The sequence below is a fragment of the Amblyomma americanum genome, unplaced genomic scaffold (genome assembly GCF_052857255.1).
Source record: "Amblyomma americanum isolate KBUSLIRL-KWMA unplaced genomic scaffold, ASM5285725v1 scaffold_428, whole genome shotgun sequence".
Classification (NCBI taxonomy): domain Eukaryota; kingdom Metazoa; phylum Arthropoda; class Arachnida; order Ixodida; family Ixodidae; genus Amblyomma; species Amblyomma americanum.
In genome coordinates, this window is record NW_027526899.1 from 1,627,682 (window position 1) to 1,643,667 (window position 15,986).

At 42.5% G+C, this 15,986-nt stretch overlaps 1 protein-coding gene and 1 pseudogene across 1 annotated transcript; one reads left to right on the forward strand and one right to left on the reverse strand.

Annotated features, from left to right (window-relative positions):
• Positions 1 to 286: 286 nt before the first annotated feature.
• On the reverse strand, positions 287 to 3,726 carry LOC144112591 (uncharacterized). Its single transcript, XM_077645386.1, has 6 exons — positions 3,292 to 3,726; positions 3,108 to 3,214; positions 2,507 to 2,711; positions 1,988 to 2,289; positions 972 to 1,182; positions 287 to 705 (listed from the first exon to the last, which is right to left on the reverse strand). Exons 1-6 carry the CDS (start codon positions 3,632 to 3,634, stop codon positions 578 to 580), a joined length of 1,296 nt encoding a protein of 431 aa, XP_077501512.1. The 5' UTR covers positions 3,635 to 3,726; the 3' UTR covers positions 287 to 577.
• A 29-nt stretch (positions 3,727 to 3,755) lies between these two features.
• On the forward strand, positions 3,756 to 7,288 carry LOC144112590 (uncharacterized; annotated as a pseudogene).
• Positions 7,289 to 15,986: the final 8,698 nt, after the last annotated feature.

Consider the following 15,986-nt stretch of genomic DNA (forward strand, 5'->3'; position numbering starts at 1 on the left):
TCTGCCAGCAACCGCTCGAGCCCAACTCCGGAGCCACTCCATCGCCCCCATGAAGTCGTCGGCACGTAAGCTCGGACGCCCCAGCCTCTGATGTATAATCTTCATCATGTGTAATTATTGAATATACCTGTTTGTTTAAACTGAGCCATACGGTGTCTCTTTGCCTCTCCGTCCCGTGTGGACCTGCGCATTATGGGGGTCATCACACCAGTAACCATAATGGTCCAGTAAGCATACTGGCCCACAAGTTTTGGTCTCTGGCAGCAAAACAAACAGGTGCAAGGGATTCGAACAATGTATATACTTTATTTGCAAATTCCCCCATCTTCATGGCATATGTGATCAAAGGCTTTGTTCAGACGCTGCGTCGTCTTGCCAATCCTAAGGCCCACTCCATGCAGCTCGAAATGGCAGCATCTGAAAAAAGCTGCACGAGAAAGACATGTTATACTGACACCATGCCAACAAGGACATTATTAGAAGGTCCCAACTGGATCATTTGCCTGCACACACTTTAGCCAGGCAGAGCACATCTGGAATATAAGCAAGCAGAAACAATGTAAAGACTGCACTTTATTTAAACATCTCGCCTCTGCATTTTCATGACGTCGGCAAGCTTGCCCGCCACAATCTTATTCAGGCTACGATGCCGCCGCCTGGCTTCGTCGGCTTCATACCTTGCTTCCAGATAGTGCTGGAAGAATGCTGTAAGAGCAAAGAAACCCAAATCAATCACATCCACAGGAAAGAAGAAATTATTGCACTTAAAATCACCATGAACCAACTGTAGGAGCAGCTGTGCAGATAAATGGCCTGTTACAGACTAAGCTGCATTCACTACAAAATATGTTGATTACTGCAGCGTAGCTTCTGCACAGAAGCATAGTGACAAAAAAACGAGCCATATTACTTAATAATTCACTTCAGTAAGGTCCGTCTGGAATATCTGCTGTCAAAAATTGGGCACATACCACTGAGTGCAGCATATTTCTGCTGGTCCAAGGGGGGTTTGGGGTCTGCCTTTGTCCTGTTGCACATGTTCCCTGTGATGCTTTTGCCCACAAGGCCTGCAGTGGAGAATATTTGAACGCAGGCCTCGCGAACAAAAACCGAATCTTTTTGCCTCGACATCAAATGGTTGAAACCTTCTCTGGTCAACGACACTCCATGCCCCAAAAACACCTGAAAAACAAAAGTAGTAGGTGACATGTACAGCTTAATTTTCTACCAAGCACAGTTTTTAAAAAAACGTTACAAACGAACGGTAAAAAAAAAAACGATGATGAACACCCCTTGTATGACCCACTGGTTCAGTGCATCTGGCCCCAGACAGCTGCGAGAAAGTGCCTGCCCTAATCATGCTCTTTTCATGCACGCAGTGCGAATGCCCATTCGACATCAGTGTGAAGACTGAGGTTTTTACTTTCATCATAATCTCTTAACATCAGAATGTTCTTGTGCAGAAAAAGAACACACCTGTGTTTATACCGATGGTCTGGTATAAACGCAGAACCCTGAGATGAAAAGGATGTCAGGAAACTGGAAGATTACACTGTGCCAACAGGATATCCAGATTGAGGTCAATTCAGTAGTTACCTTTCCAGAACACTACTAGACTAACAGTGTGGTGTTTAGTAGAAAGAAGGAAGACATAACCAACTTTGATTTCTACACTAAACACCTACTGACAATGAAAACAAAATAGAGATTTGCACATTCGCTATGGTGTCATACAAACTGTGCTACAAAAATATGCCCGAATAGCACATGCAAACGGATTAGTTATTAAACAGCAGATGAACAATTTTGCTAACAAAGCTAAGTCTTCAACAAATCAAAAGAAAACAATAATGTACTTCTGCCAAGCAAATTCTCCATAGAGACCATGCCTTGGCACAAGAGGACCTGTTCCCGTCATTAAAGGGGCACTGCACAAGGTCTCACAGTACAGTGACCACAATAACCTGCAGCAGTTTTTTTTCCATACCTTGCTGCCAGTCGCTTGAAATGGCAACCCTTCAAGCTGGTCAGCTGCACACTCCTCTGGTGTGGCTGGATTGTGGCCTAGTGATGGCTGAGGTGGGGCCAGCACTGCCACAGGCCTTTGTGACTCCCTTGCAGGCGGGTCAGCAGGTTTGGCCTCTGGTGCAGCTGGGGGCACTTTCTCTGGTCCAGGTGGTGCAGATAATGCGGGCATCCTTTCGACGGCACCCTTTGCGGGCACCCTTTCAGATGTACGAATTTCTGGCCTTTTTTGCTTGCAGGAGCAATGCCTGCTCATCAGTTGTTCTAGGAAAAAAATAATAAGGGGACTACATACAAGTGCCAAACATAACAGACCATAATATGCTTCATTCACTTCAATATACCAACGCTAAGAGGTGTTGCATGCATAAAAACGCACGACAGATAAATGCATATAGGCATTTTGTTGTTCCTTTTTTTGCCTTTTCCTTCAATGCTCTATCAGTCTAACTAGTGCATAACACAAAAGCATGACACAAACCTGCATCAAAAATTTTAGAGCATAGCGCTTTCTCCATCGTCTTGAGCCTTTCACGAAGGTCTTTATTTTCGCGCCTGAGCTGCTCCAGCTCATGTGCCTGCTCGTCAGGCTCATTTTCCATGAGCTGCTGCAACTGCTTTTCTCGCAATATCCGCTGAGAATTATTCTTCTTTTTCTTCTTCTCAGCTGCAGCTTTCCTCATCACCTGGGAAAATGGCAGTATTAGAAAAATGTCACAATCAGTACCCATCAAGCAAACATGCAGTGAGAATTTTACACAGTGCGGGCATGCTACACAGTTGCACGACAACAAGGCCTAAATATGCTTTGTCACGACGTGTAGTACGGGCTTGTAAGCATATTATGCGCCTCCTAGTTCAAGGCAGTGGCAATCAGCCGCCCAGGAGATCAAAGCGGAGAGCTTAGTGGTGCTTTTCCGGCAATACATGCCGGTACCATGCCGACAGTCGCCGACAGCGGCATGGCATAGTTGGTCATGCGCCCGACAATACAGCGCAATGTATACACAAACTAGCGGCCTGATTTCGATAAAATATCAGGCAGCGAATGTTAAATGTGCGCGCGCTAAACACGCACTTACCTCGCGCAAATAATCATCACTCGACGGCGTCGTTTCTTCCGTCTCTGTATCCGACGGCCTCGGCGGCACCGGAATCCGTTTCTGGCGCTCGGCCTCTTCTTTTGTGTCTGCGAGATAAGCAAATAAACAAGCTTTATCTAGGCTTGCAAATCACTGAACGCGGCACATATTCTAGCTCACTTACCAAACAGTCGCACGATCTGGGCTTGGTAATAACCGCTTTGCTCATTATCTTCCCAGAAGACCTCGTACCACTTGTTTGTAGCGAAGTCTTTCAGGCCTTTCGGCTGGAAGCTGCGGAACCGACTGATCGGAAGAACAGTCTTCATGTCGTCGTCACGAAATCTTACGTACGCGAACATCGCGATAACACGCACTACGCCAAATGAACTAGATCTAACGACTGCACCCACGTAGCGCTGACAACAGAAACGTGCACTGCGGCTTGGGCGGTCAGGCGGAAGGAAGGCAGGCCTCGGGTGGCTAACAAACGTGGTGGCGTACTGATGATGATGATAGCCACGCATGCAGTTCTATATTTATTTTATATTTTTGTCTTAGTGTAATTAAAAACTCAAAATATGCATAAATACAAATTATAATTTTTGCAATAAATTTTACTATAAGTGAAATGTTATTATCAGTATAGATATGTGTAAATATATGGTGCGTATACATTGGCCGCAACGTCATGGCCATTCCTTAGCTGACTGTTATCCAATCCAATCCAGTTGTTGTTATGATCGCTGCAAGGAAGGTTATGGATGAAATGCAAAGCACACGGCGAGCGAAGAAAAGAAAAAGGTATTTAGAACCGGGCGAAGAATACGCTGTGCCAAAGACAACGTTGCTCTACCAAAAGAGGCGTGATGAAGAACGTCAACCTCCTGCAACGGTACCGAACATTTTTCCGAAAACGGGCATCCAAAACCACTCGCCTCCAACTGCTAATCCCGTCATTGATCAGCAGTCTTCAGAAATCGCAACTCCATATGCCTCTGTCAGTGATCTTCGAGAGCAACAAAACTGCCGCGAAGATCACGAAGTCCACATCAACGACGATTGCTACAGAAAACCGGATGAAGAGAGCATTTACGCGGACAGTTGTTCTGCGAACGAAGACAACGTGCACAGTTGTTCTGCGGGCGAAGACGACTTCAGCGATGATCGCTGCAGAAATGCGGACCAAGAAAACTCTGATAGTTGCCACTCTGCGGACGAAGACGATGTCGCTGACCATTGTAACAGAAACGCGGACGAAGACAACTCGCACAGTTGCCGTTCTGCGGACGACGGCGACAGTGATAGAGAGTTCAGTGATTTTTTTTCCATTGAGCGTCTGCCGAACTCAGACGTAACAGTTAGAGACGCCATGTTCATTTTGATGGCGTACACATCATCATCTGGGTTAAACTGGGTCGACATGGAGAAGCTTGTGGGGGTGATAAACCTCTTTCTGGGGAAACCAATCCTACCCACTTCTCAGTATTTATTGAGGAAAGTGTGGAAGCGCTGGGAGGCGGACATGGTAAAACGACACTACTTTTGCGAAGAATGTGGGGCAATTATTCCCAATCCCGAGAAGCGCGAATTTTTATGTCCCAGCTGCAACACATCAAACTCGGCGCAAAATTTCTTCGCCACTGTAAGCATTGAAAAGCAGCTCGAGGTGATGCTCACAAATGACACTGTGGCCCAGACCCTGCTGACATCATTAAAAAAGAAACGGGCCACTGCATCTGATCCTGGTCCATCAGAAAACAAGGTTATTAGAGACATAACGGATGGGAAGCTCTACCAGCGGCAGATGGGGAAGGCTGCATGGTCTGATGTATCGCTTACATTCAACACGGATGGAGCTAGAGCATTCAAATGCAGTAAATCATCACTGTGGCCCATCCAAGCCGTAGTAAATGAGCTACCAGTACCACTTCGCTGGAAACATGTACTCTTGTGTGGCCTCTATTTTGGCAAAAGCCACCCAAACATGGCGTCCTTCCTGGAAGTTTTCACAGAAACTGTGCGTAGAGCAGTGAATTGGGAATGTGACGGGGAAAAGTATTCATCAAATATGAAGTTTACCTGCTGCTGTGTAGATGCTCCGGCACGAGCAGCTGTACTAAATATCAAGCAGTTCAACGGCTACTACGGATGCAGCTACTGTCATCATAAAGGTGTTCTTGTGAACCGTAAGTATGCTTCTAGAACTTAAATTTTTGTTTACCAGAATGTGGACCAGCATTTTTGGGCTTTCATTTAAACTTGTATTTGTATAGCCATCAACTCAGAGCGAAGCTGAAGTTACTGCCGTGTTTATATGAGAAAATATGTAAGCCTTGTATAGCCTTGCCACATTACATCAAATAGTTTTGCAACAAGCCCATGTAATAAAGCATGCATCAGCTTGTTCTTGGCTTTAAAAGCCTGTTGCCATAGGTTTGTGCAGGTCTCTCCATAAGGATAGTCAAAGTTCATGTAGTGCCTGTTTGTCTTCTGGATAGCAGGGCACAAAATATGGCACAAAATTTGTGTCCTCCTTCCCTATGTCGTTTGGGGGGCCACTGCTCCCTTGCCCTCCCCACTGTGCATGCCTGTGCCTGTTACCTTCACTTTTCTGGGCCATGTTGGCCAGTTAGTCATGGGCCTGGAAATACAACCGAGGCTAGCCAAAAATAAACTCCGTTAAGGTTTATGCTGCTCACAATTGCACGAAACCTGCCAGCCAAATCAAATCTTTCTACTGTCCTAATTACAGGGTCTGTGAAGTACCCAGTGGCAGATGATGGGGGTCATCCTGAGCCAAGGACAAACAGAAGTGTGAGGAGTGATATGAAATCATCACTGATATCTGGAGAGCCATCACGTGGTGTGAAGGGCTTTTCACCACTAGCCCGCCTACCTGACTTTGACCTTGTCTGGGGAGTCTGCCCGGATTACATGCATTGCGTGCTGGAAGGCGTGACAAGGCAGCTTGCAGACACGTGGTTTGGCTGTGTCCAGTCTGCTTCATACATTGGAGTTCCTGCCACACTCAGTCAAGTCAACGCAAGGCTATTGAGCATAAAGCCCCCTCAGTGGTTTTCAAGGCTGCCACGTAGCATTGGGGAAAGAGCGCTATGGAAAGCAAGTGAGTGGAAATGGTGGCTTCTGTTTTATTCTGTTCCCTGTCTAGAAGGCATCTTGCCAGAGGAGTATTTGCACCATTTCTGTTCGCTCGTGGCAGCGGTCTACATCCTGCTCAAGGACGAATGACGAAGGAGGACATCCATGAAGCTATGAATAAACTATCATGCTTTGTGCTTAGTATGGAGGAGTTGTATGGTCGTGAGGCAATGACTTTCAACGTGCATCAACTCCTGCATCTGCCAAAGAGCGTGTTGGAGCTTGGGCCGCTGTGGTCGCAGTCGGCCTTTGTTTTTGAGTCCGGAAATGGCATGCTTCTCAAGCTCATTAGCGATGCTAATGGTGTACCATTGCAAATCCTTGAGCGGTTTGCCATGAGACTCCAAATAACAAAGCTGGCAAATACTCTCAATCCAACATCTCAAGTGCAAGCTGTGTACGACACGTTAATGCCTTCCTCATGTGCAGGCAAAAGCTCCACTGAAAAGCCACTGGGAAGAGGCACTCTGTTAAATGAAATGGATGAGCAGGTGCGCTGTGCTGTCCAGGAGAAGCTTGGACAGGTTCTTCCATTAATGAAATTTAAACGCATGGATGTTCATGGACAACGTCTTCATGTAGAAGGTTACAGGCGCGCAAAAAAGACACGGAACTGTATATTCAGATGTGTGCAGGGAAAGTACTACATTCTGGAGAGTGTATTTCAGTTGCCAGACAGCACTTGTTTGTTGTTGTGTACATGCCTGGCTTCTGAAAGTTATAGGGATCTGCCACATATCCACAAATGTGCCAAAACTTCCAAGAAGGTAGTGCTGGCTGCTGACAAGGTTAGCAGTGTTTCAGTCGCCATGGATGTTGGCCGTGTGTGTTATGTTGGAGACATGCCAAATTTATTTGAGAAGGACTGAATGAATGGCTTTCTTGTTATTTTCACTTCTATTATTTCTCTTTATTTTTTATTCTTTTGGTTTGCATCACACTTTAGCTGGTACAGCCCTTACTAAGACTGCAAATGAACTGGGTTCTTGCAGTGTATTTACTGTCAGTGAAATGAAAATGAAAATTGGTTTTTCCAAAGGAAATGGTGCAGTATCTGTCTAGCATATCTGGGGACACCTGAACTGTGGGATAAGGGATATTGGTTGTAATATTTTTGTATATTTATCTTTTGTGTTTGTTCAGTGTCAATCATCTCTTCATTGTAGTGTGTGGTATTTCCTGTTTGCATCTTGTTTTTCTTCAATCTCATTCACCTTTTGTCATTGTGTGATGTTTTTTTTCTACTATCTTCATCTTGTGTTTCTTCACTGTGAGTGGCCTGTTCTTGTTAGTGTGTTAATTTTTCTGCTGTTTTCATCTTGTGGTTTTTCACTGAGAGTCTCCTTATATTCGTAGTGTGTGATATTTTTAGTGCAATTTGGATTTGTTTCTTCATTGCATATAGTTTGTTTTTAGTAGTCTTGATAGCTTGTTTGCTGTTTTCACCTTTCTTGTGTTTCGTGCCAGACTCATAAGTCGTAAACATTCACTGTTTATCTCTGGCCTCACATGTGCATTATTGTATTCCTATGTGTTTACAACTTCAACTGCGACAATTTGTCATGCTCTGCCAAATCATTACAGTGCATTCTGTAATTTTTTGAAAACATAGTGCAAAAAAGACACGGACGACACAGATGTGGACGGGGCAGGCGCTAACTTGCAACTTTATTTTAGAAAAGCCACCATGTTGAATATACATTGTGCCTTTTTTGCGCTATGTTTTCAAAAAACTTATCGTCTAGCCCAAACTAAGCCATTGTTGCATTCTGTAAAATTTCAGTTTTGAGTGGGTGTCATGCAAATGCATACAAAATTGGTACCACTGCCTCTTAGGAGAAATAAAGCGATTGGATACCAGTTTAAACTATATTAAGTCTGTGCCTGATAGGCATCTGAGTAGATCTAGTACAGCATGTCCAAACCAGTGTGCATGCAGATAGACCAATATCAGTCTCTACTGGGCCCATAAAGATTCAGATACAACCAATACAACCATGTCTACTTGACCAGTAAAAGCCAATATGTACCAGCTATGGGACCAGTTCAAGTTTCTACTGGTCATGTAGAAATCCAAATACAACCAGTAGAAATCCAAATACAACCAGTAGGTACACCAACAAAACCCATAAAATATTGTATTGGACCAGTACACATTTCTATGGGACATTTTTGCTAGGGGAAGCCTCACTGTTTCCCAGCTCCAAAATCCCGATTTGCAGCCACTGACCTTCAAAAGTGAGCTGCGGCCTAGGGCGGCTCTAGGCACTGATTTCCAACCATACTATAAGCTAGGTAGTTGTATGTTAAGCACAGTGCCTGTTTGCATATTTTTCTTGTCCAGATTCTTTCATACGGTGGCTGTTTGCATATTTTTCTTGTCCAAATTCTTTCATATCTTTTGCTTCTTTATGTAATGAATGGTCTTGAGTTCTTTTTATGTGTTGTCCAAAGTGCAGTCATATATAAAGGAAGCATATTAACATCGCTGCTTTGGGCATTACAGTTTTTATTTTACTTCCGCTGCTTTTCTCTGTTAATTTTGCAGGGTAATATCAACGAGCCAAGGAATATATGCTACCAGGTGAAGAAACCTGCAATTACAAATCTCCCCAACCCTCATAGACTCAATTGCCTGATGTTCATAGCCTCTAAAATAGCTTGTTTACAGACCTTAGTCTGTGGTCTATACGGACAAAGTGGGGTAGATAATAACACGTTTATTGAGAGCACAGATGCTGAGACATCAATAACGGTTATTGTTTTAAGATACCATGAGCAAGATGGCCTAAGCATAAATAAGGATATAAGTATGCAGGTCACCTTGTTGTCATTTGATAGAGCAAGCAGAATATTTTTTTCCCGTAATATTCAAGATTTTTGCTGAATTAATAAGGTGCAGTAAAAGTAATACATTCTGTGCAATGATGAGCCATTGAATGGATGTATGTGCGGTGAAACATCCTTGATCTCGTTTCTGGTGCTAAAGGGCTTTTAGTTTTTGGAAATGTCTTGCCTTACTTGTCTTTGTTGTTACAGTACCATGCACATTTCTGATAATTTTGTTTATTTTCTCTGCCGTTTCTTGTTTTTGCTTTAGTGATGTCTGAGACCGTATGAAGTATCTCTACCAAAGCTAAAGCAACAGCTTTTATTACTGTTCAAGCAGATTTTCGGTGTTGAACTTTAACCAGTTCTGTTTTACCTGCTCTTGAGCAAAAGCCATAATTGGTTGCTTATTCGAAGTGCACATAGAAGTCTGATGATATTTTTTATGTGTATGACACTGCTGACACTAGCTGGCTAAACAGTATGTGTTGCTACATGAGTTTAACTCAAACCTTGACGTCAATTCCACTTTTCGGTTTGTGTTAACAGCACGTGTCTGTTTGCAGAATGAACTGTAGCTTTCTCATCTTTACCTGTAATTTTTAAAAATCTTCCTTATCTTTACGTGTTACTTTAAAAAATTTTGTGTCTGAACATGGAAACTATGTTTATGTCTATTACTAAGTGTATGTTAGTTTGGTATGTGACGAGGTATGAACCAGCTTTGAGATAGGAGGGTTTTGCACTCTTACGGTCTGCCGGTAACATGCACTTTTTGCCAGCTGAAATGCGAACTGTATGCAGAATTCAAAGAAGGAAATTTCACTTCACAACTGTGCACTTTTTAATCCCTCCAGTCACAGTTCGTTCATGTGCGCACATTAAATTAATGTGTTTTTACTACTGCCGTGAATTTTTTTGCTGAAAATGGCTGCTACCTACATATATGGAACCCTTTGCAGCAGACTTTGAGAACCGTCTCAAGCCAGTCTTGTAAAATTAACGAAAAAGTTTTTGGTGTATGCCTCTTGTTTATTAATATGTGTACTATGCGATGTCAGTGCACGTTAAAGAACCCCAGGTGGTCGATATTTCCGAAGCCCTTCACTAGAGTGTCCCTGATAGCCTGAGTTCCTTTGGGATGTTAAACTCCCGCATACATTAATAATCTTCTTTAATAATATTAATAATAGCTCTGGCAAGAGTACTTCATGTGTGCTTTCATTTGCTTGTTTTGATACCTTAGTTCTAAAATGGTACTCTAGTGACTGGAATGAGTCGGAACGGTTTGAGGCCTTGAAGTTGTGTCAGATACAGACTTATGAGAGGATGTCGATATTGAAAATAAGGGTGGCAGTGTAAATATTCGAAATTCCTATATCGAATTGAACATGTTTGTTATTCGGCTCATACTCAGTTCGAGAATTTAGTATCTGAGTTTTTTATTTTCGAAAGTTTTGAAATATTTAGTTAGCGGGAATCGATTATTGTGCTGACTTTCATTGATCCATTCATGGCAGAACCAAAATATCTGGGCAAATTATCCAAACATTAAGTTTAAGGTGGCAGGTAAACTGTACAAAGGCATTTGTTTCTGTCATTCATTGGGTCGACTGCTATCACCCAGGCACCGATTTTCTTGGATGTTTAGCAAATTTCGGCAGGTGGGCTGGTCACATCACACGAGCTGAGAGCATGATGGGTGACCACCTGGTTCAAACTATCTCAGAATGAGAACACATCTTTTCATCAGCAGCAGCAGCCTGACTACGCCCACTGCAGGACAAAGGCCTCTGCCGTGTCTCTCCAATTATCCCTGTCCTTTGCCAGCTGTGCCCACTGTATGCCCGCAAACTTCTGAATCTCATCAGGCCATTTAACTTTCTACCACCCCCTGCTACACTAACCACAGTCAGAAAAAAAAAGTTTGGGAATTTTTTTTTGGATCCAATTGGACATTCGAACTGGTTTCATTTGGATCTTCGAATTAATTCTAGCTGTGTTTTTAGCCACCCGACCAATTCAACCTCACTGGATCCAACTGGACCAACAGATTGGATGAATCAGGTCCTAGCAGTTATTGCATCCAGAAAATATTCCCAAAATATGCCTCGCAACATGTGAGAAATACTTCTGCAACTTAACATATTATTAATATGGAAAAGGAAAACTGATTTGTGAGGAAATTAGGGAAACATTGTGTCTGTGTTGTTCTTCCAGTACGCCGAAACTGCACATTTGTCACGGGCTTATCACTGTTTGCACTGTGAGCCTCCTCACAAGGATTTACCGCAATTTTTTTTATAAGTAATGTGGGAGGGGGCGTTTTATAACTCAACCGTTGGATAAATCGGTAGTTTCTTCCAGTCCCTGGAAATTCAAATTAATTAGGTATTGCTACCCATAATGTTACCTTTAATTGTTGCTTAATATGAATTCATTGATTTCATTTTGTTTCTCCACCTGTGGCATACTTTTAAGTACTGTTTCTGTTAGCTTGATCTCTCCTCCTTTACATATAAAAAGGATCAGAGCTAGAAATCACGAAATTACTAAAAACCTGGGTTAATGCTGTCTAATCATACAATATACACTTCTGTGCACACCATTTTATATTTTATAGTGCTGAGTCAGTATAGTGTTTTATCTTTTGGTTGCAAAGGATATACACTTTTTTTTTTAAAAAAGAAGTCTGTGCAATGTTTGTTTTTTATCTTAAAAAATTTTATTCATATTTGCAATTTAAATATTCGCAGACTCCTAATAAGTGGGCATCTAAGTTGGGGGGAATTATTTCTTTGCTATGTTGCCATGTCCCTTACATGAATCCAAAAAGTTTGAAGATTTACTTCCACTGGACAGTTCTTCTCGACTGAAGGGCCTAGACTCTGCATACTAAATATGGCTTTTGTTCTCTAGTTGCAAGCAAGCTGTGGCATCTAGGGCCTGTGGTTTTGATGAAAGTACTCTGGTTTTGAAATGCAAGATCAGTCATGGCAGACCACAACGTTGGCGTGTTTCCTGGACATAGTCCACGTGATGAAAAGCACCCTGCCAACCACAGTGTGCCATCCTTTAGTACAAGCAATGGTACTCACCGGGACAAGCCCACAGGCACGCAGATTCAACAGTGCACCCACTGCGGCAAGATTTTCCAGAAGAGATCTGACCTCGTAGCGCATATTCGCACCCACACAGGCGATCGCCCGTATCATTGCAGTAACTGTGATAGCGCGTTCGCAACAAGGAACAGCCTGGTCAGACACCTGCGCACCCATACAGGTGATCGTCCATACCGTTGCAGCTTTTGTGACAGTGCCTTTTCTAGAAAAGATAACTTGGTAAGACACGTCTGCATTCACACTGGTGAGAAGCCTTTCTAGTGCCAGTTGTGCCCCATGGCCTTTGAACAAAAGCTAACCCTTATGGTGCACGTGCGGTCCCACAGGCATGAAAAACCATTCCATTGTGACTTGTGCTCTAAAGCGTTCTCAGTTAAGTGCAGCTTAAAACACCACAAAGAGCCAGGACACTAAAGGAACAGCTGAGTTCCCTGGTGCCCTTTGGAACGCATTTTGGTAGCGGTCCTGTCGACAACCAGCTGGCAGCATGCTAGCTAGGTGACCTGTGACAAGTGTTCCTTTATAACCTATGTAGGTAGCTAGTTTTATTTGCGGCCATTCTTTAATGTTGACGCGCTCCTTGCCGGAATGGGACGCTGACATGCCCTTGTACTGCACTGGTCCTGGGCTATTTCATTTCTTCTTCCAGAGCCACAAGTATATTGGACTTCCAGACTTACGTCAACGAAAAAAAAAAATAATCTGACATATGGGGTGGCATCACTTCCCATTGAAGAAAGGCATTCAACAGCAGTATGTCTAATATATTTATTGCTGGTACTAGGTCTCAGATTTATGATGAAGATGGGGAAAAAAAGGGTGGCCTGACTGTCGGTGTAATTTTATTGTCCCAAGTGTACTTGTGTTTTTAAAGAGATGGCATTGCTGTATATAATATTGTGACAGGTTTTGCGTAATTGGAATGTAATCAGAATTGGAGTGTTGGTGAGTGAAAAAATAGAGTCGGAATGGAATACATTGCCCCGCCGCGGTGCCTCAGTGGTTAGGGTGCTCGGCTACTGATCGGGAGTTCCCGGGTTCGAACCCAACCGCGGCGGCTGCGTTTTTATGGTGGCAAAACGCTAAGGCGCCTGTGTGCTGTGCGATGTCAGGGCACGTTAAAGATCCCCAGCTGGTCAAAATTATTCCAGAGCCCTCCACTACGGCACATCTTTCCTCCTTTCTTCTTTCACTCCCTCCGTTATCCCTTCCCTTAGGGCGCAGTTCAGGTGTTCTAGGATATATGAGACTGATACTGTGCCATTTCCTTTGTTCGAAAAACCAATTAATATTATTATTAATGGAATACATTGGACAATGAAAAGCAAAGGCTATCACATGCCCCCCACATCAGTCCAATTGATTGCCCCGAAATTTTTAAAAATGGTTTTGGAGTGCTGCCGTATATCACTACAGCTTTGTTTGCTTACTGTCAAAATTGAAAACTGCGGATGTGTTGTGTTTTCAATTTGGCATTGGAATACTGCTAGCAAAACGTATGAGAGGGGAGAACAAAAGTTGAGCCTCGAGATTACGTGGCTTGCTTTTGTATTTAGGCTTTAAGAATTACGTCTTTTGAACAAAAAATTTGAAGAACTGGTGTCACTTGACAGATCACTGTTTCTGTGTTGCATGCAAATGGCATATTTTGTGGAATATTGTGTCCTCACTATATTCAGCCATTTTGTCAGAATAGCACTTGTGCTGAAATTGTGGTTTGAGTTAGCTTCTTTGTAAGCTGCACATGTTACTGAAGCTAGCCTTGTCATATTTTCATTGGGTGTTAATGACAAGAAGGCTATTGGGTCTGTCACCACTGATGTCAGTGTTGTAATTGCTGCAATTCATTATAAGCTGTTCAGCTGATGTGCTTTTAGAAACATTCACTGCACTGTGGCGAGAAGTCTTTCAGTGTATTTTCAGATTCTATTTTATTTCTTCCTGTGTGTTGTTGGTTGCTTCCCATGAGTATTTTGTTAAACCTGCTGCCAAAAACAGGTCTTGACATACTGACTGTTTTTTGTAGTACTAATGCCTTTTATTTGTGTCCTGTACTTTAAAACTCCACAGCACTGGCACTGTTTTGTTTGCAATTTGTGTGAGTTTTAGCACCCCAACCCCCAGAAAATGATTTCTGGCATCGCTTGTTGCACTGCTCAGAAATGTGCCTTCAAGAGTAATACTGTGTGTGGTTGCATTCCCTCACTAGTGTCACAACAGTGGACAGATGTTTTGTTTGTTATTTTGGAGAAATATGCCAAGTGTTCATTCTGTATATCAGTAGTCGTTTACGTAAGTTAGGGTAATTAACATTTATATGAGCAGCAACCAGAACCGCACAATTAAAAATTATTCCCCAAGATCTGGTTGCATTTCTGCTGTGTGAAAAATTTGTGGACAAATGCAATGTGGTATGACTAGAGTGTAGCTCGATTTGTATGCACACGATAAATGTTTAACTGGCATCGATGTTCTCACTTTGTTGGGCAGTGTTAGCTCACAGTTACACTGTATCGTTTGCAACGAAAATGGTTATGTATGGAATGCACCATTTCTTGTTTAATTGAAATGGAATATTTTTCAACCTAAATAATATATTCAGGTTTTTATGAAGACAGCCTGTCAGTTTTCCACCGCAAAAATCAAACATATTATGGCAAGAAGGTGCGAAATTTTATACAAAGTGTCGTAATTGACTAAAATAGCGACATAAATATGCTTTGACTTAGAAGGTAAACTCCCGAAGGTCCATGAAAATAATTTCTATTTCGAAGGTGTGCATTACATTTGAAATTGAGGCAAAAAGTTATGCTAAAATTGTGGCAAAATATTTTTGCAGAAGAATGGCTGATGATATACTACACCGCTCACTGTTTCACAAAATATTCACTGCATTCACTGTATGGCATAAAAAAATATCTAGCGTATTTGCGTTATGAAGGATGTGAAGTTCACCTCAAAACAAAGAAAGGCTACTAGATGCAGCCCACTCTCGGAAAAAGCTGTGAGTTTGCTTTATGTGCTGTTACATAATGTGTCGAAGGGTTAAGGTGTGTTTTGGGGTGATTTTTTATTGTATTCTGTAGCAGATGGATAAGAAAGAGGATACAGAGAGATACCAGATCACTACTGAGGCGCTTTATACTTTACCATTGTGGTATGCTTAAGCGTCTCCCATTTCTGCTTCACAAAGTTTGAATTATGTTTCGGAAATTCCTAAATACTTGGGGAATTTCTTCTCTTTCAGTGGCAGATTATTACTGTGCAGAAATTTATCCCCTGAAAAAAAATATATATCTGGCAATGCTTGCCTGACATACTGGGTATATTCAGTTTTCTGCGGAAACTTTTCAAATGATTCACTTTATATCCTTCTTGTCATCACCTTAACTATGTGTTGTCTTTTGAGGTGGGATCTGCTGTTCACACAGATTTTTTTACACTGAAAGAAAATATCTAGTCATTTTTCTCTGTTATTGGTATGGTATTAGTACTATTGTTTGGACGAGTTTCACTGTGACCTATTTTCTTTGCACAAGTATGTACCTGATTAGAGATGGCGTGGTATGCCAAGTGTATTAAACTTGCATGTCACATCAGCCTTGTACTGGTGTCTGGAAGACTTTTCGTTTCACACGTTGGCCCAATTGGTGGAAACTGAGGGGAGACATTAGCGATACTTGCACGAGAGAGGATAGTACTGTTACACGCACATGACAATTCCCTGTTTGGTCATCATTGCTGGTCACGTTAACACCAGTGCATT